Source organism: Malaya genurostris, chromosome 2 (genome assembly GCF_030247185.1).
Source record: "Malaya genurostris strain Urasoe2022 chromosome 2, Malgen_1.1, whole genome shotgun sequence".
In the NCBI taxonomy this organism is placed as follows: domain Eukaryota; kingdom Metazoa; phylum Arthropoda; class Insecta; order Diptera; family Culicidae; genus Malaya; species Malaya genurostris.
Window position 1 is genome coordinate 198647819 of NC_080571.1, and position 23752 is coordinate 198671570.

At 40.2% G+C, this 23752-nt stretch overlaps 2 protein-coding genes across 4 annotated transcripts in view; one reads left to right on the top strand and one right to left on the bottom strand.

Moving 5' to 3' along the window:
• The window catches only part of LOC131426972 (discoidin domain-containing receptor tyrosine kinase B), a 702887-nt gene that overhangs the window by 93409 nt on the left and 585726 nt on the right, over positions 1–23752 (top strand). The window lies entirely within an intron of this gene.
• Positions 13932–19301, bottom strand: LOC131429086 (uncharacterized). Its single transcript, XM_058593136.1, has one exon. The coding sequence runs from the start codon at positions 19299–19301 to the stop codon at positions 13932–13934; it is 5370 nt and encodes a 1789-aa protein (XP_058449119.1).

Here is a 23752-nt window from a genome sequence, read left to right on the forward strand (position 1 = left end):
TGATACAAACAAACTCGAAACAGTTTATGAAATTATTAACAAAATGTCTGAAAATAACAGCTTATTTTATAATTTATAGAAGCTAATCGTTTGGTTCAAATAATATTTCCGAGTAGATTTCATAATTAAAGACGAGTTACCTAAGATGATATTTAAGTAATAAGAGAATATGTTTTAATAAATGCAAAACGCCTCAAGAAATAAACGTATTTATGAACAAAAAAAAAAATAATAAAATTATCGCAGATTTCTGATCTGTAATCAACGTGGAGATAACCCCATCCTGAGCCGTCTTTTAAAACTATCGTCGGTGCGGTCAAGAGTTCCATAATATTGCTAATTCACCGATGCCCAACTGAGACTCTTGGGAGTATGTAGAAAGAAGCAATGCAAAGGCCTTTCGTTATTACATGACGTGCAAAAAAAAAGTCAATACCTTGAGCTTGCGAGACCGCCCCTAGTTGCTATTCCTTTACTGATCGGGAATAGCTGAAATTGTGCAAAGATTTCCTAGATGATCAGACCTGGGACTGGCAAACCAATCTTTAATATATATCCTCTGGTATCCTTAGAATTCATTGATCAATACTAGCGCCGACCAGACCCGATTTGATTAAGGAATGGGAAGGGATGTTAGTCCAACGCTTAAAGCTCTCTATTTCTTTAAATATTTCATCCTGGTCCGATTTTCGGTTCCGAAATTATAGGGCGATGTGTGTCATAACATTCGAATCGTCATTCAAAATGACGATGCAAAACTACTACGCGACGGTACGTGCGGCTTTGCTTCGTTCGCAGCGTGCTTTGTTCAATTTCGTATAGAGTGCAGGGTTGCCACATTAAAATTCATATTTTTCAGGTGAAAAATATGTAAATCTCTAATCTTTTATTCAATATGTACCTACTTGTTAGTGTTATTACTATATCATGATAACAATGCTTTTCAATAGAAATGCACTTATTGCCTTAATATTTACACAATCACTTGAAAAATTGTGTTCTATATAATTCGACACAGTTCATCGAGCTGACAAATGTATGTGGCTGTGTGTGTATGTGTGTGAGTATATGTCAAATAATGTCACTCATAAAATAAAAAATCTCGTAGTCCTACAGGTTGCTATTGAATTTCACACCGTCATTTAGAGCGACGAAGGGTAAAATTCTTTTAGATTTGGTTTCAAATTGATTCAATTTGTAGGCCATATTAGTTACTTACTAAACGAACCGACTTTGGCTATACTGGTTCCAGAAGTACCAGAGGTAGTGGTCAAAAAGTTGAAAACTAGACTCACTCAATTTTCTCAGAGATGATTTGATCGATTTCCTCAAATAGGTTCAAATAAAAGTTACTATAGTCTGTTTAATTTCATTCGGTTCCAGAACTATAGGGTAAAGTGTGTTTAATCATTTAGTGTGACGTTGCAAAATAAGGAAAAATTCTAACTGTTTACAATCTGAAAAGGTTATGTTAGTTTATACCCAAAGAAAGTATCATTACATCACTAGGTGGATTAAAACAGGTTTTCTAAATGAAATTGTCTGCTACAATATAAACGAGTGAATGAAATTTAGACAAAATAGTTTATTTATTGTAGCGACATATTGAAATTATCCGAAAGCTCTATTTAACTGTTAATATGCGTGTATTAATTATTCGATATGTTATATCAAATCAATCATTTAAATCACCAAAAAAAAAGATCAACAGACTTCACACGCGTCTTGATTCTTTACTATTTTCACTGTATTATTTACCGCGAAAAAATGAATCATTGGTTATATTGGTTATGATCTGAGCAGCCGACAACCGAGAGAAAATACTTTATTTATTTACTATAAATCTATCGGACTTAGGTGATCAAACAGTTATAGGTGATTAAACAAACAAGCATCTTTCTACTATTTACTTAATATACCAAACTATTTAATATTAACGGATCTTCGCGATAGTTGATTTCTATCATTATATGTCCAATTTTTAAAGACAAGCAATAACACGAAAGAAGAACAACCTGTTTTAATCCACCTAGTGGTGTGATGATGCCATTCTCATATCAATCATACTATCCTATATGCTGTGGTATTCTTCAAAATAATTTTCTTCGATTATTAAAACAATAACCGAAATAGAGTTGTTTTGCAGTCTTCGGATAAAAACTATCAATTGGAGAAATTTTGAGGTCGATGTAGAAAACTTTTTATGGTTTTTCGCCCTTTTCAGTGATGGTATACAATTTTTAACACACTTTCCCCTATATTTCCTATTTCTACGAAAAAAGTTGAAACACTTATTTTCATTTTTTTTTTGCACATTTTACCCCATAACTCCGGAAGCGGAGGTCGGATCCAGATAATATTCAGGAATTTTGTATGGGACTACAAGACCTTTCATTTGAATCTAAGTTTGTGAAATTCGGTTCAGTCATCTCTGAGAAAAGTTAGTGCACTTATTTTCACAATTTTTTGCACATTTTACCCCATAATTTCGGAACCGGAAGTCGGATCCAAATGAAATTCCGGTATTTTGTATGGGGCCAAAAGTCCTTTCATTTGAACCTAAGTTTGTGAAAATCAGTCCACGAGAAAAGTTGGAACACATATTTTCTTTATTTTGCACATTTTATCCCATAACTCCCGAACCGGAAGTCAGATCCAAATAATATTCAGGATTTTTTTATGAAACCTCAAGTCCTTTCATTTGAACCTAAGTTTGTGAAAATCGGTTCAGCCATATCTGAGAAAAGGTTGTGCACTTATTTTCACATTTTTTTGCACATTTTACCCCATAATTCCGCAACCGGAAGTCGGATCCAAATAATATTCAGGAATTTTGTATGGGACCGAAAGACCTTTAATTTGAATCTAAGTTTGTGAAAATCGGTTCAGCCATCTCCGAGAAAAGCTAGTGCAAAAAAACGTTACATACACACATACGCACTTACTCACACACAGACGTTTCGCGTACTCGACGAACTGAGTCGAATGGTATATGACACTCGGCCCTCCGGGCCTCGGTTCAAAAGTCGATTTTCACAGTGATTGAATAACCTTTCTATATGAGAAAGTCAAAAACAAAACTCAAAAGCTATATGGAAATAGATAAGAGATCATATTGTTGTGAAATGATAAGAAAACATAAAAAAACTCTTCTTTGAATGAAAAAATAATTTAGTAAACAGATGTGAAACGTTGAAAAAACTGATAACTGAAGGAAATTGCAATTGTCGCTTTTATGACATGGACGCAGGAACCCAGTGGATCAATTTTTGGTTAAGTTTTTTTTCCGCCGGATTCCACACAACCTCTAGGCTGGTCCTGTTTAGAGAAAGATAATAGGTACTACTAGATAATAGGTCATCATCTGGGGAAGTTAATTCGAGAGAAAGAATGACCTTTTCCCAAAGGTCCTCCTGCGTAGGAGTTTTTGTAATCCAAGCGAAATACGTTAGAATCGTGGAGGTTTAGAGGTTTGGACTTCGATAAATTAACCATCAAAGGATACGATCGCTGAAAGGAGGGTCCAACTTGCAGTCAACTACTTCAGATACGTTTTTACTGTAGACATACAAGCAATCAAAATGCTTCTAAGACGATTAGAACTATTAAAAATTTTAAAAATTCAATCCACTACTGTAGCAAAATTTATATCTTCATTATCTAGTTGGTTATCTGACGGATTTTAAGGTACGGATGGAAGGTTTTGAGGTCCCGTGAATTTCTTCTCTGAATTCAATTAAGGTACGGGAGATTTTTGATGTCCCGGAAAGAGGTGAGAATTCCTTCTTTGAATTTAACTATCCGAATCCAGGAGATTTTTGCTTCGGTGCTTTGTCACCACTTCCTCTTTTGTAAGTCTTCGAGGACCATCACGAAGATGTAGAACCAAGGGATCGTCAGAATCAGAATCGCATTCTTGCGCATCTCAGCAAAAAAGCAAAGTTGTGTATCATTGTTTCGAAAGTGTGCAAAAAACCTCCGTGAGGAAAAAGCACAACAGCGATTAAAAGCGCTTTCTTCTTATTACGTTTGATAACAGTTATTTTATTTTTCTTTGCGCCAGACATGAAAAAAATGTTCGCCAGTTTAAACGACAACGATAGAAAACTTAATTTTCACTTTTTGACAAATGAGACGAAAAAATGACACGCACAGCCTATTCAGGTATCATCATGTAAAATTACCGAATGAATATTACTGCTCATTTCAAACTTAACAAAACACACACACACGGAGGTTAGTTCAAACACCACCGATCGGCACTGTAACGAAACCTTGACGGAAGAAGCCGTCCAGCTATCGGGCACCCGCCCGTGGGTTGCAGTTGAAAATGGAACCAATCGAACCCAAAAGTGGGGAGACCTTTTGCTTTCTTTTCCGGATTGTCTCCTCTCCGGAGCCGGGCAGATGGCAGCCACCGTGTGTCAGTGCGTGTGGCGTGTGAGATCAAATGTCGTACGGGACAAAGGGCGTGTTCTGCTTGTCTGCCACATGTGATGTGTGTAGGCAGCGCACTGTGGACAAACGTATTTTCTTCTAGATATGGCTCATGGCACCATGGATTCCAGCTCCATTCGGTGGAACAGATTGAAAAGTCAAGATTTTCTGCTGGTCTGAAGATGCGTTGGGTGAAGGGAGGATTACCCTAAAAAGAGAACCGAGAGACAAGCAACACGTTCCCGTACAGGCAGCACCCGAGCTGCCATAAAAGATGTAAATTGCGACGACATTAGAGGAGGATTAAGAAACACTTTTAAAAAGTGATTTGTTATGGTTGGGCGGAAAAATAATAAAAAGGCTTTGTTTGTTGTCTTGGATTTTCGGGGAGCTAGGGGTTCTCTTGTGTGAGGCCCATCTTTCGGTGTTTTTTTACTTGTGTTCTCGTCGTCGCCGTTACTACCGTCTCCGAGCAGGTTCGCTGTTCTTAGGCTTTGCATTTTTCGTGTAGAGCAGCTTGTTTCCCTTTTCCGTAAATTTATTTTATTTTCTTCGTATATGTTTTCCTAATGCTGAGAATCGGATTTGGTGCGCTTTTATGGCTACCTAGATTTAACTGTGGGTTCCCATCTTCGGGTTATTCGGTCTTTAATTTACGTTTGATTTACTAATCTAGTCTGTGTTGTAAATGGTTTCAAGTGGATTAATGCGATTTTGTTGATGTTACGGAAAAACAGAGCTAGTACGCGACTGTTCCAACTGTTCATCACCGGAGTGAAATGATTTTGTATTCATCATCGACACTTAATTCTAGTTGGTAATCCGAATCGTTGATCTCGCAAAGATTCATTAAATTGTAACTAATTCAGATCTACCAAATGGACTGCTCTTTGCCTCATACTCTTAAGGTAAGTTATTATCGAACACAAATCGTTGGTCCTTACAACCTCGCTCCAGTTTGGACGGAGTGGGCGAAGGATAAAAGGGACATTAAACGTTAATGGCCACTTTGTCGAGAAACAGGTGATACCGTGAGGCCATTGCTATTCCGTGTTCTTTTTTGCTCAGCCGGACAAGGCTTCTACTGGAGAACAATTCAAAGATGGCAGTGTGGCGAGAGATTCGTTTTTTCTTCAATCTCTTTATGGATAATCCCACAAAATATCAATACAAAGCAACTCGCATTGCGATGTTGTGATACGGTATAATTTGATTTAATCTGGCAGCTCTGGCTTCACACCAGAATACTATCGTCAGTCAAGCAATTTTGCAAAGCACGACGAACGTTGGCAGTAATAATCGTCAACGTTGTTTTATGAGTGCTATAGTGCAATTGTTTCAGTGTTCTCGTAAAATAAAATCAATTACAATTAACACACTGGGCCTGTGGTGGAAGGTGGGCTGAGTATCGGACTTTCCCATTTTGTTAGGGTGGCTATTATCGTTTTGAAGGAAGGAAGGAATATCAGGGATGGTGAACGTAGATAGAATGGTATTCTTTTAGCAATGCTCTTTGACCTAGACTCTTATCAATTTCATCTCCTGGATGCTGGAACAGACTAGCTCAGGAGAGATCAGGCTCAAGGAAAACACAATGGGACTTGAGCATAGCAAATTGAATATAAGAAAGAAAAATCAAATCAACGCGCACAGGTACAAAAGGTAGGAAAATCGAGCGTATCTTATGCTAATCGAATGTAAAACAGCATTTTACGACTAATGGGCTAGAAACGAAGGCTGGACGCAGAGAGCAGAGAATGGGAAAAATTGAATTAAGCCCGCGATGGAGGCGAATTTGCTAGCAGCTTATTTCCATTCTACTTTTTCATTCCAATAGCAATAGCAATTCTGGGTGATTGTTTATGTTCGAAGGGAAAAGATCTGACAGTGCATACCTTGAAGTTTCAATTCATGTCACTCGTTTGAGCTGAGGAAAATCGGAACGGAGTTCTTAAGCTGATTTCATTCAATTGCGAATATAGAATGAATCCTTGTCCTTGTTGCCATTGTATTGAGAAACGAAGAAATTGTTTTACATTTCAAGCCCTTCAATGTCAATAAATTTACACCTGAAAGCTAGTCTTCTGCAAGAGCTATTTCGTAAATAATGCACATTATTCCGTTGTCTTAAATAAAAATCATGGAGCAAGTAAATTTGTTTGAAGCCGTTATTGCTAGAGCGAGTTTCGTAATTTTTCATCACGGTTACGATCGGCCACATACTGCAACCATGCAACAAACTATTTAAATTATAGTGGATTGGGTTGAGAGATCAGAAGCGGAAGTGCAGGTTCGAAAAGATAGTTATCATGTGTTTGGGCCCTGAACTAGAAATATAATTAGATTGTAGCGCTATGAAACGGTTCTGTATTATTCAAACGATGTGTTGGGTTTTTTTGAAATGCGACGGGAAACTTCAATTTCACTTGGCGATTTTTCGTCGCATCACATCACCATTTCTTGTGGAACTGGAATAGCGAGGCTTGTGGTTCGCAAGTCGCGGTTTTGTCTTTTAATTCGTCTGTATACGTTGTCGTGGTTGTTGGTAGAAACATCGTAATAAGCTGGATCATATTTGTCGTTGTTAGCCGTAGAGCGCGTACTATGTTGTTATATGTTCTGGTTTTTAGGACTAGTCACTGAAAAACGGGGGTTTTCTTGGAGTCGGAGTTGAAAACGGTGAGGCATATTTTCTCGCTCAGGCACGTCGGTCGTCCGGAGCCAGGCTTTATTTCGAGGCTCTGATTATTGTCTAATAGTGCCAAAATGTTGTAGATGCCGGAACAGGCTTCCTGTGTCCACCAAGTGCGGCACGATGTCCGTTTTCGACGCGGCGGAGTGCCGTTCTTTGAACGCGCACTCTTCTGAACGGATTTGCTTCACTGTTTTTGCCATCACGGTTAGAGTTCGACTGATAGAGCTGTCAAATTTGTCTGCTGACTCATGGGTTACTATGGTTGATGCTGCATGGGTAGTTTCGTCAGAACGGGTTAAGGTAGACCCATGAAAAATTGCCAATGTTTTCCATTTTTTTTAATGTAAACCTTATGTTCGAGCCCCGACCTAGAAGGATTCTTAGTGTCAGTAGGATTGTAGTACTAGCCATGAATCGGTTGTGAAGTCTGTAGAAGGCAGAAAGGTCAAATTCTACAAAAGGTATATTGCCAAGAATTTGCTTTGCTATGTCTACATGCCACTACTTTTGATCGTTGGTGTTAAGGTTTGTTCATCTCGAACGCTTCTTATTGTTCACTGCACTGTATTGTTCATTTATTTCTATTTCCCAAACTGTATCGGCACACCTGCTTTGATCAACACACGTAAACGAACTGATATACCTTTAGATATATGCTTATTTTCAGATAGAGACGTTGAAAAGTACTGTAAACAAATGAATTGAACAGAGAATAACTGAAACGCTTTCCTTCCCAACCCTAGTATTTGAGTTCATTATTTCATACAATAATAAAGTAAATAAAACCGTTTTGCGCTCAATTCCGGTAAACTCGGCAGGTCATGATTTGTTGTTCTGGAAGTTTTTGCCGAGCAAATAATAAATTTTAGGTTGACAACTTTGGTAATACTTAACTATAACAAAATCTGGCATTGCCGTAATTCTCAAAAATTATTAATTTTATTCGAAACGATTGACGATGTACTTGTTTTTACACCGAGATTCAGCAATACGATTTGAGCGTGGGTTTCAAAACATTGCTTGGATGGGAAATTGTTGTTTCACCCGTATCATAGTCCAGATTTGGCACCATCCGATTACCATTTGTTACGAGAGGTGAAGAACGTTCTTCCTTTCAAAATCCGTCAATAGATTATACAATTCGATCGCTTACAAGGCACAGCCTAAACCCTTGTTTGAAAATGTAACGTCTAAAGTCTAAAGTTGACACTTCACGGCTTCTGACATTCAAATTTGCATTAAATTCAACTAAACCAATCTCTTCACCTTCGCAAATTGTATGCAGATAATGATAAAGATGGACCAAGGGCAAAATTCATGATAGGAAAACAAACAATCGTTTTTTCTTCTGGGTGTATGTAAGACAATGAAGGCCTGATTCAGATAAAAACTGTTCCAGAAAGTACGGACGCTATTGAAAACCAGCTATTTTGCAATCTGTCTTCTGCTTCTTGCGAAGCCGTTTATTCGTTTTCATCAATTTCTTTCAAAGTGCGTAAGATTTTAGCAGAACAACATTGAACTATATTGCACAAATGATGCACAGAGCGCGGACTGTTACTAACAAATATAGCAAAAAAAAAGCAGGAACCAATGAGAAAGCCGTGCGAAGAATGATCCGGAAGGGAGCGGGTCATTTCGCTGAAAGTCGTTTCGTCGAATGCCATTTCGCCGAATAGGTCATTTCACCGAAAGTCGTTTCGCCGAAAGGGTCATTTCTTCGAATGAGTCATTTCGCCGAAAGAGTCATTTCGCCGAAAAGGTCATGTCTCTTGTATAACTGATGTGGCGCAGCCACATAACCGAAGCCAAGATGGCTCGGTGGCATAAAGCCGCCGAGGCGATGCCAGCTGAGTCGGCCGCCGACCCGCCGTCGGAAGTGGCGGCCTTTTGCATACAAGCCTGTAACCGCCTCGTTTGTCCGGTCTACTCAAATCTATGTTTCATTGCTTTAGTTAGATCCGAACGAGCGGTAGAGAGATATTTTTTTTCATTTTCACTTAATAAACGGAAAATACCACATACTTTTGCCTTGTATATACACCTATGCAATTGCTTTGATGCTTAGTAGCTAATAGTCAGCAAGTTTTCTTGGGAACTCCGTTCTGAGGTTCATGAATCAATCTGTATTCAAGTACATTTGTAGGACAACAAAACGGGCGTTAACGTTAACATCTTTCATTTGTCTTCATTTTCAATCGATTCCAATTAAGATTTTAAGACGATTTTAGGATTCGGCGAGATGTCACTCGGCGAAATAACCCTTTCGGCGAAATGGCTCGGTTGAGTTAACGCTTTTGAGGATGACGCGAAAACGGAATAAACGCATACTGAACGTGTTCGGTGCCTTTTTCAAATTTCCCCCACACAAGAATGAGTGAAGCATAACGATGAATATCTCTTGTTGTATTTTTTTTCTTTCAATTATAGAGGCTTTAACATCTTAGGTCATTCGCCTCTTTGGACCAGAAAATCTATTTGACCCTATGTGCGGGGTTGGGAATCGAACCCAGGCGGGCTGCGTGAAAGGCATCGACTATCCCATCATGCTATACCCGTCCCCACTTGTTGTATTTAAGGCAGCAACATAATTTCTTTATGCAATTTATGATAACTTTTTCAGTAGTATGAGATATTCCAATTTTTCAATATTATGTTTATAAAAAAAATTATCTTTCGCTTCAAAATAAGCTTCAGTTTCATTAAAAAACAATTTTTTATCAAAACACGAAACTCAGTTTTTTCCATTTTTTAAACAAACTACAAAACGACTTTACTCCAACCTCGATAACTCAGCTGTTTCTGGTCGTATCGACTTAAAATTTTGACCCGTTTCAAGCAAAGGTTAGTACTCTAGAAAGACGTGATTACTGGTTTACTACGAGCGCCATCTCTGCTTTTGGTTATTCATAACAATACACGAAATCCGCTCAGTTATTATCAACCTTGTTAAATTCTGTTTTTTTATATTCTTATGAATTTCGGGTTTCCAAATTCAAGCAGCCGAAACCGAGCAAATTGTAAGACATTTTGTTTTATAGTATCCACTTATGTTTAATTTATGACATTTACTGCTATATGTTTCAGATACAAACCATCAACTAAATATGTTCTGTCATTTCTCAAAAGTTGTCCCTTAAAATTCAAAATTACAAATATTTACGTTTTCAATTGAAAATATTTGGTTTCATTTGATTTTTTTTATATGTTATACGTCGGTCATGGTAATATGGTAATTTTACTTACAGTATCATGAAAAAAAAATGCAATTATTAGATATTATTGGTAAAATTCGACACAAACTTATTTCTATTATGTTTGATTACCATTTTTATAATAAATAAAATTCGCTCAAACTAAAGACAAATTTTCCGAAGTGTGGAAAAGCATGTCAGTTTTATTCGTACTCACGTCATTCAGTTATGTCTCTGACATCACCCGACGTTTCGGTCCTCAACAGACCTTTTTCAAGTAGTCGGATATTATGGTGTGATTTTGTCTGCTAATTCTCGCTGAATGTATATTGGTAAAAATTGATCTAAAATGCAATTTGTTAATTTTTAATAGGCTTATCATATTTCTAATGTTTGTTTAGAATGATTTGAAAACAGACTCTATTGGCGCTACTGCACACGAAACCTACGATATATTCCAAAACAAAGCCTTGCCGGACCACAATAATATACGATTCGAGGAGAACAAATATTGAACCAGTTCAAAACATCGATTCAAGTCGAAAAATTACTGCCTGGCAAGGAATTGTTTGCTGCGATAAGATTTCTAAGCCCTGCATCACAGCTGCTTTGATGAACAATGAAATATACATTAAAAATGTTCACAAAAATGACGTCTACACACGATTCGGAGTCATGAGGATAGTAGACTTCAAGTCTGATTTTGCGTCAAATATGTTACTTTTGTTTCAAAATTTCGTAAGCCTATCATATTGCCCTCAACTTCAACCAGTTGAAGAACAATTTTTCACCTGGAGCTGTTAGCGGAATATATTCAATAGTTGCACTATTTATGTACCATTTAATTCCACTATTTCACTGTCACGTTATAACACTTTCACAAAGTCACTATACTTTAATGAAGCATAGCAAACGTAACAATACAGATACGCGTATTTCGGAATGTTATTTACATCCTTCTTCAGTGTATCGGTTTTATACGTTTGTTTTAAAGTTGCTTCATTAAAGTAACACATGGATCAACAAGTCCCGAGACTAAAGCAGAGATGGCGCTCGTAGTAAACCAGTAACCACGTCTTTCTAGAGTATTAACCAGGGCTTGTATTGTGAATCCTCAAACGAACGAAGCAACAAAAAATATCTGCTGTGAACACTTTGCTTGACATAGCTGAATGAGAGACCTATATTAGAGAGAAACTGGATGCGTGAGAGTATATGCTACTGAGCAGACCAATTCCCCTTGCCAAGTAAACTGTCTGTGCTCTCAGTCTCAGTTAACACATGAACTAAGCAATCCATGACAATGTAATGAAATGAAGGGTTCGCTCTCGTTAGTATTGTACGAGAAAGAAGACCTTGCCTCACGGTGTGCTACAAGACGCGAAGCAAAGTCATATAGGCAGTGTTTACGGTTTATTTTTAAAAAGTAGGTTTATAGAAATCATTTTTAACATAATGTTCGCATTCCAAGACCAAATTTGATCACATTTCAAACATACTTTAAACATTTTATAGCAGAAGTTTTGCATTTGAGCCCATTTTCAAAACGATCAATTTGTTTCTTGACAGTTTACACTGTGTATATATCCGAGAAACACTAAAAGCAATGTTCTTTAAGTTAATATTCATCGGAACTAAAAGTTATGAAACTAGTTTCCTCATAGGCATCTACAATATTAGAACCCAGGCTCTGGTATTAACCTTTGCTTGAAACGGGTCAAAATTTCAAGTCGATCCGACCAGAAACAGCTGAGTTATCGAGGTTGGAATAAAGTCGTTTTGTAGTTTGTTTAAAAAATGGAAAAAACCGAGTTTCGAGTTTTGATAAAACATTATTTTTGAATGGGTAAAAACACCGTGCAATCGAAACAATGGATTGAAAAATGTTATCCGGACTCTTGTCCATCAAAAGCAACGATTTGTCGGTGGTTTGCCGAGTTTAAACGTGGTCGTACCATGACGCGGAACGCTCGGGTAGACCTGTGGAAGCCGTTACATCGGAAAATGTGAGTGAAGTGACAAAAATTATACTGAAAGATCGTAAAGTGAAGCTCCGTGAGATTGCTGAGATGACACAGATATCATATGGAAGTGTATTTACTATCCGTCATGAAAAATTGAGCATGAAAAAGGTTTTTTCTAAGTGGGTGCCGCGATTGCTGCAATGCACTCTGCCACAAGTCGATGAAAACAATGGCGAAATTGAACGAATTGGGCTTTGATCTGCTTCCCCATCCCCCATACTCGCCAGATTTAGCCCCCAGTGACAATTGGCTCTTTGCTGATCTTAAAAAAATGCTCCAGGGAAAAAGTTTTGGCTCAAATGAGGAGGTCATCGCTGAATCTGAAGCTTATTTTGAAGCGAAAGATAATTTTTTTTGTAAACATAGTATTGAAAAATTGGAAAAACGTTGGAACCATTGTATCACTAAAAGGTGATTATGTTGATGAATAAAAAAAAATTTGCTAAAAAAATGTTGTTTCCATTGTTAGTCTCGGGACTTATTTATCCATGTGTTATAGTGACTTTGTGAAAGTGTACAGTGGTACATAAATAATGCAACTAACAGTTGGAGATTTTTTTTGCTTTGACGAAGGCTCATCTTTGAGAACATGTTTCGGCAGATAAAACTATTCAACGGCTTGAAAAAGAAGTGTTAAGAAGCAAGAATTTTTGCAAGCGAATGAGTAATGTCAAAAATGTGTGCGTAAATACAAATTCTTTCACTTTTTTCCTGATTTTAATCAATAAATCTTCCATATTGTAGAAAAAGAAACAAATCAGTTCGTTCTGCTTAAAATTAAAATAAAAAAAGCGAAAATTTTATTCTGAAACTCTTCCGTTTTTCTAAAAACTACTCGAGAAAAATTATTTCAGTTTCAGCTTACTTCTACTAACACATTTGATGTCGCTTACCCTACGTTGTGATTATCTTCTTTTGCCACCAGAATTTCTCCGAACGGCACAAGCAGCAATAGGTACATTACCCTATTCGCCGTTCCACAGGTATGCTCACGGTGCACCGAAAAGCAGCAGCCAGCAGCAGAAAATCGCTTGGTAAGATGTACCAGTAGTGGATTCACACAATCGGGCAAGTAATTTTACCTTTCAGGTCAACAGAGAACTTCACACAGGTAAGTACTTCGGATCACTGCAGCACAGGTAAGTAATAAAGTCTCTTCCAGGTTAAACAGGTAAGTTGGTTTATTACAGCACATACGAATTACACTTGAACAACTTTGAACAACTTAAACTTGACTTTATTGCTTTTCTGCGGGACTATTCACAGTGCGATCTGCTCGCTTCACTAGTTTAATTTCTACTGACTGATCGGAGCGAGCGGGAGCGCTATATGATCGATCGTGATCATAAACCTAGTTGCCAGAAGGGCCATAATTGTTATCTCACCGTCGCCCGTTAGCACCAATCTCATGTGAGAAATAATTATCACACGCAGTGTGGCCAAATTTAGTATACAAATCAACATACCCGCCGCCTTGAACAATTATGTTCAACATAGAAAATCTAAACACGTAACATAGACTTATAGCTAGTGTACAAATAAATTTATCTTTACATTTCAAGTGTTAAATTAGTATTTTACTTAAACTAAAGTTGTATCCGAACTCCTTTGGATAGTTGATGCATCGTTGTTGTTTACTGGTGATTTTTCGCTTGCTGGGACTGTCGTAGAATCAGGTAACATGCAGATTTTTGCGATGGGACGAGTGATGATTCCGCGAGCAGTGCGAAGTTGTACTACGCGAGTTAACTGATCTCTACCGGGCAAGATTGATTCGATGCGAGCAAGAGGCCATCGAATCGGAGGTTGAAGTTCGTCTACTACGATGACTAATTTACCCGTAATTATGTTGTCATTGCGCTGCCAGCCACGCGTGTCTTTTTGTAGCTCCTGTAAGTACTCCTTTTTCCAGTGTGTCCAAAAGCGCTGCACATGCACTTGCAGCTGCTGGTAGTGATCAAGTCTGTTTGCTGGTATACTTTGTAGATCTGGGTCGGGCAGGGCATGCAGTGACGAACCGATGAGAAAATGCGCTGGAGTTAATGCAGCCAAATCGTTGGGGTCTTCGGTGAGTGGAAGCAAAGGTCGGCTGTTCATGATTGCTTCAGTTTGTGCGAGCACTGTGCACATATCTTCGAAGGTGAGGCGGGACGATCCGAGCTGACGATAGAGATGCCTTTTTGCTACCTTGATTGCTGCCTCCCACAAACCACCAAAGTGAGGGGCTTTGGGTGGTTTTAGATGCCAGGTGATACCTTGCTCAGCACAGGCAGAGATTATTTCGGCTTGTTCTGATCGGTTTTTAAATCTGGCGAATAATTCGATCAGTTCGTTTTTCGCTCCCTCAAAATTTTTACCGTTGTCTGAGTGTATGTGAGCAGGACAACCACGACGCGCTATGAAGCGTCGAAGAGAGCATAAAAAGGCTTGAGTAGAAAGATCGCTGACTAACTCAAGGTGTACTGCTTTGGTGGAAAAACATACGAAAAGGCACAAGTAAGTTTTTGCAGGTGAAGCACGTTTGTGTATCGGACGCAGATACAGCGGGCCGGCATAATCGACGCCTGTGATGCTGAATGGTCGGCTTGGAATGACGCGCTGTACAGGTAATTGACCAATTTGCTGTTGGGCAGGTATCGGATTGACGCGATTGCAACGAAAGCAATTTCTTACGATGTTGTGAACCAGTCTACGGCCGTTTGGGGGCCAGAATTCTTCGCGAATTGCACTGATCAGCAGCCGCCCGCCGCCGTGAAGTAATTTACGATGAAAATGTTCAGCAATTAGGCGAGTGAAAGGATGATTGTTAGGAATTAGGGACGGATGTTTTGCTTGGTAAGGCAATTGGGCTAAATTTAAGCGACCTCTCACCCTCAACACTCTCTCTTGGTCAATGAATGGGTTCATTTGGCGAATGTTCGATTGTTTCGATACAGAATTTCCCTTTTCCAGCTGTTTGATTTCAGCAGCATATCCATCATGCTGAGCGAGTCGAGTGAGGACTGTTTTGGATTTGGCAAGTTCTCCAACAGTTAGTGATTGGCCTAAGGACGAAGATGATTGTGAAGGCTGAGTTCGTGACTTCGAGCGAGTGTTGGCGATGAATCGCAAGCAGTATCCGATGACGTGAAGAAGCCGACTGTAGGAAGACCAGCGTAAAAACCATGGGTGAATAGTTGAAGTTGTTTGAGTTACGGCTACAGTAGTTTTTAACTCCAGGTCGTCCGCGGTCACGCCAAGTGGAATCGAAATTGGCCAATCTTGCGGTGGCGAAGGCAACCAACTTGGACCGCATTTCCATAAAGCACTTTTGAGGAAATCGTCGACCGACATACCACGGGAAACCAAATCGGCAGGATTTTCAATTCCGGAAACATGTTTCCACTGGCAACCGTGCGTGAACTGTTGTATTTCCGAGACCCGATTGGCAACGAAAGTGGGCCAAACGTTCGGGGGTGATTGCAGCCACTGCAGAGTTACTGCCGAATCTGACCAGAAATAAGAAGTACGAACATTAACGTCAATAGCATTTTTAATCCGGGCGTGTAAATGAGCCGCAAGTACGGCTGCGCACAGTTCCAAACGGGCGATGGTAATTCGTTTCAACGGGGCTACTCGGGATTTCGATGCCAGAAGCTGAATTCGAACTATTCCTTGGCTGTTCACACAGCGAGCGTACGTGCATGCTCCGTATGCTGCTTGGGAAGCATCTGCGAAAGTATGCAATTGAATATCGGAACCGGGAAGTAGTGCATATCTGTCGATCCGATGTTTGCTTATTTTTGTCAATTCTCGGTGGTAATTTTCCCATTTTGATTTTATTGGTTCAGGAACTGGATCATCCCAACCACAGGACAGCAACCATAGCTCTTGCATTAAGATCTTTGCCCTTACAATGACGGGTGCGATGAGTCCGAGAGGATCAAACAACTTGGCGATGTCTGAAAGAATAGACCTTTTAGTTGGTGGAACAGGATTTGTTCGAATCTGCGAATCAAAGCGAAGGCAATCTGCTTCAGGCTCCCAACTTATTCCAAGCGCTTTGATGGTTTCGTGGGGACTAAAGTGCAATGTGGATTGCCTGCCAATCTGGTCATCGTTGAGACCTTTCAGGACTTCTAGCCGGTTAGATGTCCATTTCCGAAGTTCGAATCCTCCCTTTTGCAATAAATCATTCAATTCTGATCGTAGAAGAATAGCTTCTTCAACAGTTTCAGCTCCACCGATGAAATCGTCAACGTAGAAACCTTTTCTTAATGCCTGACTTCCAACAGAATGTTGGTCACCTTCATCATCTGCCAACTGGTGAAGAGTCCGGGTTGCTAGGAACGAGGATGGTCCTAAGCCGTAGGTAACAGTCAGGAGTTCGTAAGTCTGTACTGGACACTGTTTTGAGAATCGCCACAAAATACGCTGCAGCGGAGTGTCGTCCGAATGTACCAGTACCTGTCTGTACATTTTAGCAATATCTCCGACGAGAGCGATAGGAAAAGTTCGAAACCGCAAGATGATGTTCAGCAAATCTTCCTGCACCACAGGGCCGACGCAAAGAGCTTCGTTGAGAGAGAAGCCGGTAGAAGTCTTCGCAGATCCGTCAAACACGACTCGGAGCTTAGTCGTAGAACTTGCTTCCTTAATTACGGGATGGTGAGGTAGATAGTAGACTTGAGAGTTTCGTTCGTCGTCCTTTTCGACCAGTCGCATGTGGCCGAGGGCGAGATACTCTCGCATAAACTGATGATAATCGTCTCTTAGATGCGGATTTCGTTCCAAACGCTTTTCCAGGTACTCGAAACGTCGTTGAGCGTTGCTTCGGGATTCGCCTAACATTGCATCGAAATCGGGTTTCCGGGGGTAGCGAACTACATACCGGCCTTCGGGGTTCCTAGATACGGTAGACTGATACAATGACTCGCAATGCCGTTCTTCTACTGAATAACTATCGTTGTTTGCCAGTTCTTCGGTCTTCCAAAACTTTTCCAGACAATCTTCCAGTGAAATCATTGAAACAACGGCTGCATCGCACGAAGTGGATGAAGTAGTAATCTGATCGTTGGAATACGAGTTAGCAGAACCCGCAATGATCCAGCCAAAGACACTGTCAACCAAAAGCGGAAGGTTACTGTCAAGCTGAATGCGTGCAGCGCTGGGAAAGAATGAATAGAAGTGTCGAGCACCCAGAACCATATCGATCGGTTGACTTTTGTTGAAAGCGGGGTCTGCTAAAAACAGTTCCTTCGGAATCTTCCATCCCTCGGTCGAGATATTTTGCGAAGGGAGATTGGCCGTAACATTTTCCATCACTAGGAAATTCACACCACACGAGAAGTCTCCCTTTCTTGAAAATATTTGAGCGAAAACCGATTCACGTACTGGTTTGGACAGCTTACCAGCTCCCTGAACGGTGATGTTCACATGCTGTCTCCGTAAACGCAGAATTTGTGTCATACGATTCGTGATGAGATTCGGCTGAGACGCACTATCCAAAAGCGCACGAGCTAGATGTTCAACACCGAAAGCGTCAACGACCTTAACGACGACGGTAAGCAGAAAGACATCTTCTCGGGGATACTGAAGAGTAGAACTGACTTCGATCACTGGTGTATCTTCAGTAGCGGCAACAGTTAACTGTGTAGACAATTCACTCGTAGAAGGCCCACTAGATGGCGTACCAGAGGCGGTAGCACTTGCGCTAGACGAAATTCCTTCCCTATTGCTTCTTGGAGAACTGTCTGGCTGACCGAAATGCAGAAGCGTGTGATGACGACTGTTGCACTTACGACAGCTGAATTTGGAGGGACAATTGCGAACAAAATGACCAATTTTCAAGCAGTTGTGGCATAAGCGTTTCGAAATGACAAACTGTTGACGTTCATTTGTTGATAAACGAATAAATTTCTGGCATTTCACTAAGGAATGCGATTGGCTACAAGCAATGCACTTTTCCCCAGAACCAGCAGTAGAGGCACACGAAGTAAGGCGAAACTGTGAATGGAAATGGTTCCTTTTCAGTGTATGAGATGAACTGCCAGAACTTGAAGCTGATTCTGTTGAGTGGTGGTTGACGGAGATTGATTCCAGCACCCGAGTTCTTCGTTGCAGGAAATCAATGATGCAGGCGTAGTCCGGGTTCGCTACGGTCGACGCATGATCCTCCCACGCCTTCAACGTGTCGTCGTGTAAGCGCATACACAGTAGATGCTCCAGAATGCTGCTCCAAGTATCGGTAGGCTCTCCCAGTTGATGCAAAATCTTTGTATGCCGCTCGAACTCATCAACCAGCCCGTGTAACGAGGCAGCGGACTCCTTCTTCATGCGTGGGATGTCGAAGAGTGCCTGAAGATGACGTTTCCGTAAAAGGTAATCATTCGAATATCGATTTTCCAATGTTTGCCAAGCTAGCAGGTAGTTGGCAGAACTAATTCCAATGGATTCAATCAATTGAGCAGCTTCGCCCTTGATAGCCGCCCGCAGATAATGAAATTTCTGAATATCCGGGACATCCGGATTAGAATGGATAAGCGCCAAGAATGTATCGTGGAATGCAAGCCATTGCATATAATCTCCATCGAATTCGGGCAAAGAAATCGTTGGCAACTTGATACCAGAGAGAGTGGAAGAAACGTGAGGGGGTACAGGGCTACGATCAGTAGGAATAGGAGAAAGTTTTGACATTAGACTTGCTTTTATTGTAAAGAGACGTGGTTCAAATTCAGCTCGAACAGCTGCATGCTCTGTCCTACCTTCATCGGTAATCTCGATGTCCTCAAGCTGTGCCTGTACCGACTCGAGGTTGCTCCATACTCCGTTCAGGTATTCCAGCCTCAAGGATACCTGACCCTGATCACGATGTGCATCGTATGCTGCATCAAAATCCTCTGCCCGACCCAGAGCAGCCAGAAGAGTTTCTCGTCGGTGAAGCAGCTGGTTTCTGGAATGCTCCTCCGCCATTGTATGAAGCAGAACGTTGAATACTGCACGTGTCCGAAAAGATGTCCGACCTGTCGATCAAAGACCACAAGTAGACCCACAAAAAAGTAACAAAAGGCTTGTATTATATACAGCCAACTGGAACCTGCCGCAACACCAACCGAGCCAAAATCCTCCGAAACTGCCGAATCACGCGCAACACTCAAGCAGGAATGAGCACAAAACCATAAAGGCAGAAATAGCTCCCAAAATCGTCCGATGGTAACTGGAATGGCCAACAAACAGGTACACCACAGCAACAATAGAAAACAGGCCACGTGTAACTGGAGTGATTCACGCCGCAGCTTGGGACGCCACGGGTAACAATGGTCCAATTGTTCAACAGCAAAATGGCGCTTCGAAGCAAGCCAAGCTCCGCAATGAATAGTAGCAATGGCCGAATCAGGAACAATTCGTATTGTTAAAGCATGCAAAGAAAAAAGAAAGCATCTAAAGGGGACCTGTGATACCCGCGGAGTGCATTGGACAGCTCTTTACCTGATGCCCAATAAATTGAGCCTTGTATAATGAATTATCAGCAATCGGGATCCAAAAACTTGGAGTATCGCTTTCAAACCAGCGTCCAAAATGGCGACGTCAAGAACAAACGGTCCGAGTAACGAAAAATCCTGGTCACGGCACCAAATTATGATGTCGCTTACCCTACGTTGTGATTATCTTCTTTTGCCACCAGAATTTCTCCGAACGGCACAAGCAGCAATAGGTACATTACCCTATTCGCCGTTCCACAGGTATGCTCACGGTGCACCGAAAAGCAGCAGCCAGCAGCAGAAAATCGCTTGGTAAGATGTACCAGTAGTGGATTCACACAATCGGGCAAGTAATTTTACCTTTCAGGTCAACAGAGAACTTCACACAGGTAAGTACTTCGGATCACTGCAGCACAGGTAAGTAATAAAGTCTCTTCCAGGTTAAACAGGTAAGTTGGTTTATTACAGCACATACGAATTACACTTGAACAACTTTGAACAACTTAAACTTGACTTTATTGCTTTTCTGCGGGACTATTCACAGTGCGATCTGCTCGCTTCACTAGTTTAATTTCTACTGACTGATCGGAGCGAGCGGGAGCGCTATATGATCGATCGTGATCATAAACCTAGTTGCCAGAAGGGCCATAATTGTTATCTCACCGTCGCCCGTTAGCACCAATCTCATGTGAGAAATAATTATCACACGCAGTGCGGCCAAATTTAGTATACAAATCAACAACATTTGATTTACAACGAACACATTCTTATATGGATTTTCTCTTGCAGAAATTATTGCGAAATAAAGATTTTCGTACCTTTTATTAGTAATCCCGCAAAATAGGAACCTTTAATTTACCACGCGAAAGGCAATGGATATGGGAGGTTGTCGTAAAACTATTTATTTTTCCGCAAAAATGCTTTTTTAACAGAAAATATTCAGTTTGTTTTTTTTGTGTAGCGCGATTTGATACAAATTCACTAATTCACTTATGATCGGTGAGTGAGGGAAACATTAGTATGGAGCTAAGTTAAAAGTAACGAATGTCTGAGAAAGTACGAAGCATTCTAGAAAGCAATCTAAGAGGGAGCTAATTTTAACATGCAACCAATATACTAGGTGTGCAGGTTTTGGACGATGTTTTCCATGCCATAAAGAGGACATCATATGTTAAAATTACAGCTGAAAAGATGCGATTTGATTAACACTCTCTCACTTCTCTTCATATTCATATTTGTCATATTCAGAATAAGGAACATATCCATTTTATTGTTCCTCTTCTGTATATTATTCTCTCTTTTTGTCAGACATCACCCATGGCACCACTGGTATTCATCCTTCTCCATTGAGTAAGGATGCCTACAAGCACTGGGACCGTGACAGCATCATTCAATCTATCTTAAGGCTCTGCTACTTCTCAGAGTAGTAGTGCAACTTAGAAGCTCAACATAAAAGAGCAGCATAAGAAACAGTCAAATATAGAATATTCTCATAAGATAATAACATCGGATTATGGCCTCAAGTAGAATCCTGTTTAGAGGGTTGTAGGCACTTTGCCGTTTGTGAATTTATCACATTTTCAGCAGTGGCGCAGCAGTGGAAAACAGAAATCTTCCTGACTCTTTTAATGTTAAGTTTTGAATATTTTATTTTTGATAGAAAAAACGAACGAATTCTCACTTGAACTGTATTTTTTTTTGTTTCAATTATAGAGGTTTTAACACTTTAAGGTCATTCGCCTCTTCGGACCAGAAAATTTTTCTGACCCTATGTGCGGGGTTGGGAATCGAACCCAGGTGGGCTGCGTGATAGGCATCGACTATCCCATCACGCTATACCCTGTATTTGAAATAGATTTATTACTCGATTTATGAACGCCTAATAAAAAGGCATGCAACAATCAATTCAACATCGGATTCCTGAGATCAGGAGTTACTTTTAACCTTTTACTTATTTATAGAACCGGGATACTAGAACTAGTGTTTTTATAATATTATTATTATTGCAATACTGTTGGACGGTTTGATGCTGCTTAGTATTTTTCAAATTCAAAACTAAGTAAGGAAAAGCCTCTTTTCTGCTTTTCGTGTAATTAAACGTATGAAATTCTCATCATTCTTTTAAAATTTGTAGCAAGAACGGTTTCGTGCACTGAATCGTTTCATTCGAGTTATTCGTTTATTTTACTTTCATATGACTACAGGACTGTTCCATGATTTCACCCAATACTTTTGTAAGCCACTCGCGTTTACAGTTGGAATTGGTTGAGCACTAACATCAGTGTATCAACAAGTTCATTTCAATGCCTGCTCAGATCGACTGCTTTTGAACTCGCAAAATTATGCAATATCAAAAAGACGAAAAAAACCGCCAAGTTAAATGCCCGAAAACATCAAACGATTTTAGTTTTGGTTTTTCCCGCTCTCCTAACCTTCAACTGACGTCCGTTTAGAACGAAAAAACTCACGTGCATACTGCGGTGGCTACAATCTTTTTGCTGCCGGATACTGAATTTGAATGAACAACACAAAGCTCACCAGTTGCCCAAGAGCTCCGCTTTATTCGATCCAAGATATGGATAAAATCAACATCAGAGCGATTGGACTCCGAAGGCCGGAGAACACGTGCCCGAAAAGTGCAGTGTCAGTGCGCTATTGTCACAATTTTGACACGTGTCAGCGCACTGATTGAAGCTTGTAGAAGCGCAGTGCCGCAGTTTTTTTTTCATTCCGATGCGAGTTGGTTAGTTCAACAGAAAAAAAACCCATCCTAAATATTGGATCAATTCCTGTTCGTCCCTCTTCGCTTTTCTAGAATCATCAATATTAAACAAAACTAGAAACTGTGTGACGTTCGATCGATATGAAATTGATTTTCGTTCTAAATATTGGCTGTCGGAGAGCCACGATGACAGTAAAAAATGCTGTGTCAGAACATCGGTGCTGATGACAGTTTCAACCGTAGCGGCAGCAGAGACGTGATGTACGAGAATGACTGGGCGAAATTGGACAATCATCGGGTGAACTGACCCTCGTTGCCCTGTTTTAGAATGTATTTTATCCTTTGCACATCACTGAAGCAACTGACAAAATTGGATCGCGTATTTCCCTGCAGGGTTAGTTGCAAAATCCACCTACCCAAAATTCTCTATTTGAAAGCGATTGCAATTAGTGTTATCCTGGTAGATGTTAGCAAAATAGTAGAAATTCGTTTTTCGTTTGCACTAAACTTTTTATTTTATTTCTGATATGCATATTCTTCTATATACCGTATAGCTCATTAGCCGATCTTTTCTGTACGGTATGTTTTTCTCGAATACAAACGACCATCGGCTGAATGTGGGTGTAATTGCACTTGGGTGAAGCGAAATTCGCACTGTGTGCGAATGATCAACAAAGCAGATCCAAAATTTTCGATTTTCACTGGCGCACTGACACAGTTGTTCAAGAGAGCTCTGCTTGAAGATCACTTTACTAGTCTGTCAAAAAGCTGCTAACCGTCTGTGAAATTAACGGTGCTCAAAGCTGGTTCGCAACATATTCTTCTAGGTTACCCGATTTGTTGATTTTTTCCATTGATTAACACTGTTTATGGCAGTTTCCTTGAATCCAATCAAAGCTATCAATTTAACAAGAAAAAAAAAGTTATTCAATCTGGAGAAATTTCGTTCAACAACAGTGTTGTGAAATTTTAAAAATGCCCCAAGGTGAGTGTGATAAAAAAGACGTAGTCCTGCGTCAAACAAAATCTTGGAGAAATGAATTCATCCATTTACTTTGGGTAGTGTTTCAAAGTCAGATGTCATATGTGCGAGTCCTGACTGGAAAGAGTTTTTAATGTCCGTAGGATCGTACCATTGGCCATGAAACAGTCCATTTACCCGCTTGTGAGGAATTTTGGCAGTCGGAAGAGGCCTGGATGAAATCCGACAGCTGTCAGAA

Excerpts from the sequence above, each read along its gene's own strand:
- LOC131429086 (XM_058593136.1), bottom strand. The coding sequence starts at position 19,301 with ATGGCGGAGGAGCATTCCAGAAACCAGCTGCTTCACCGACGAGAAACT.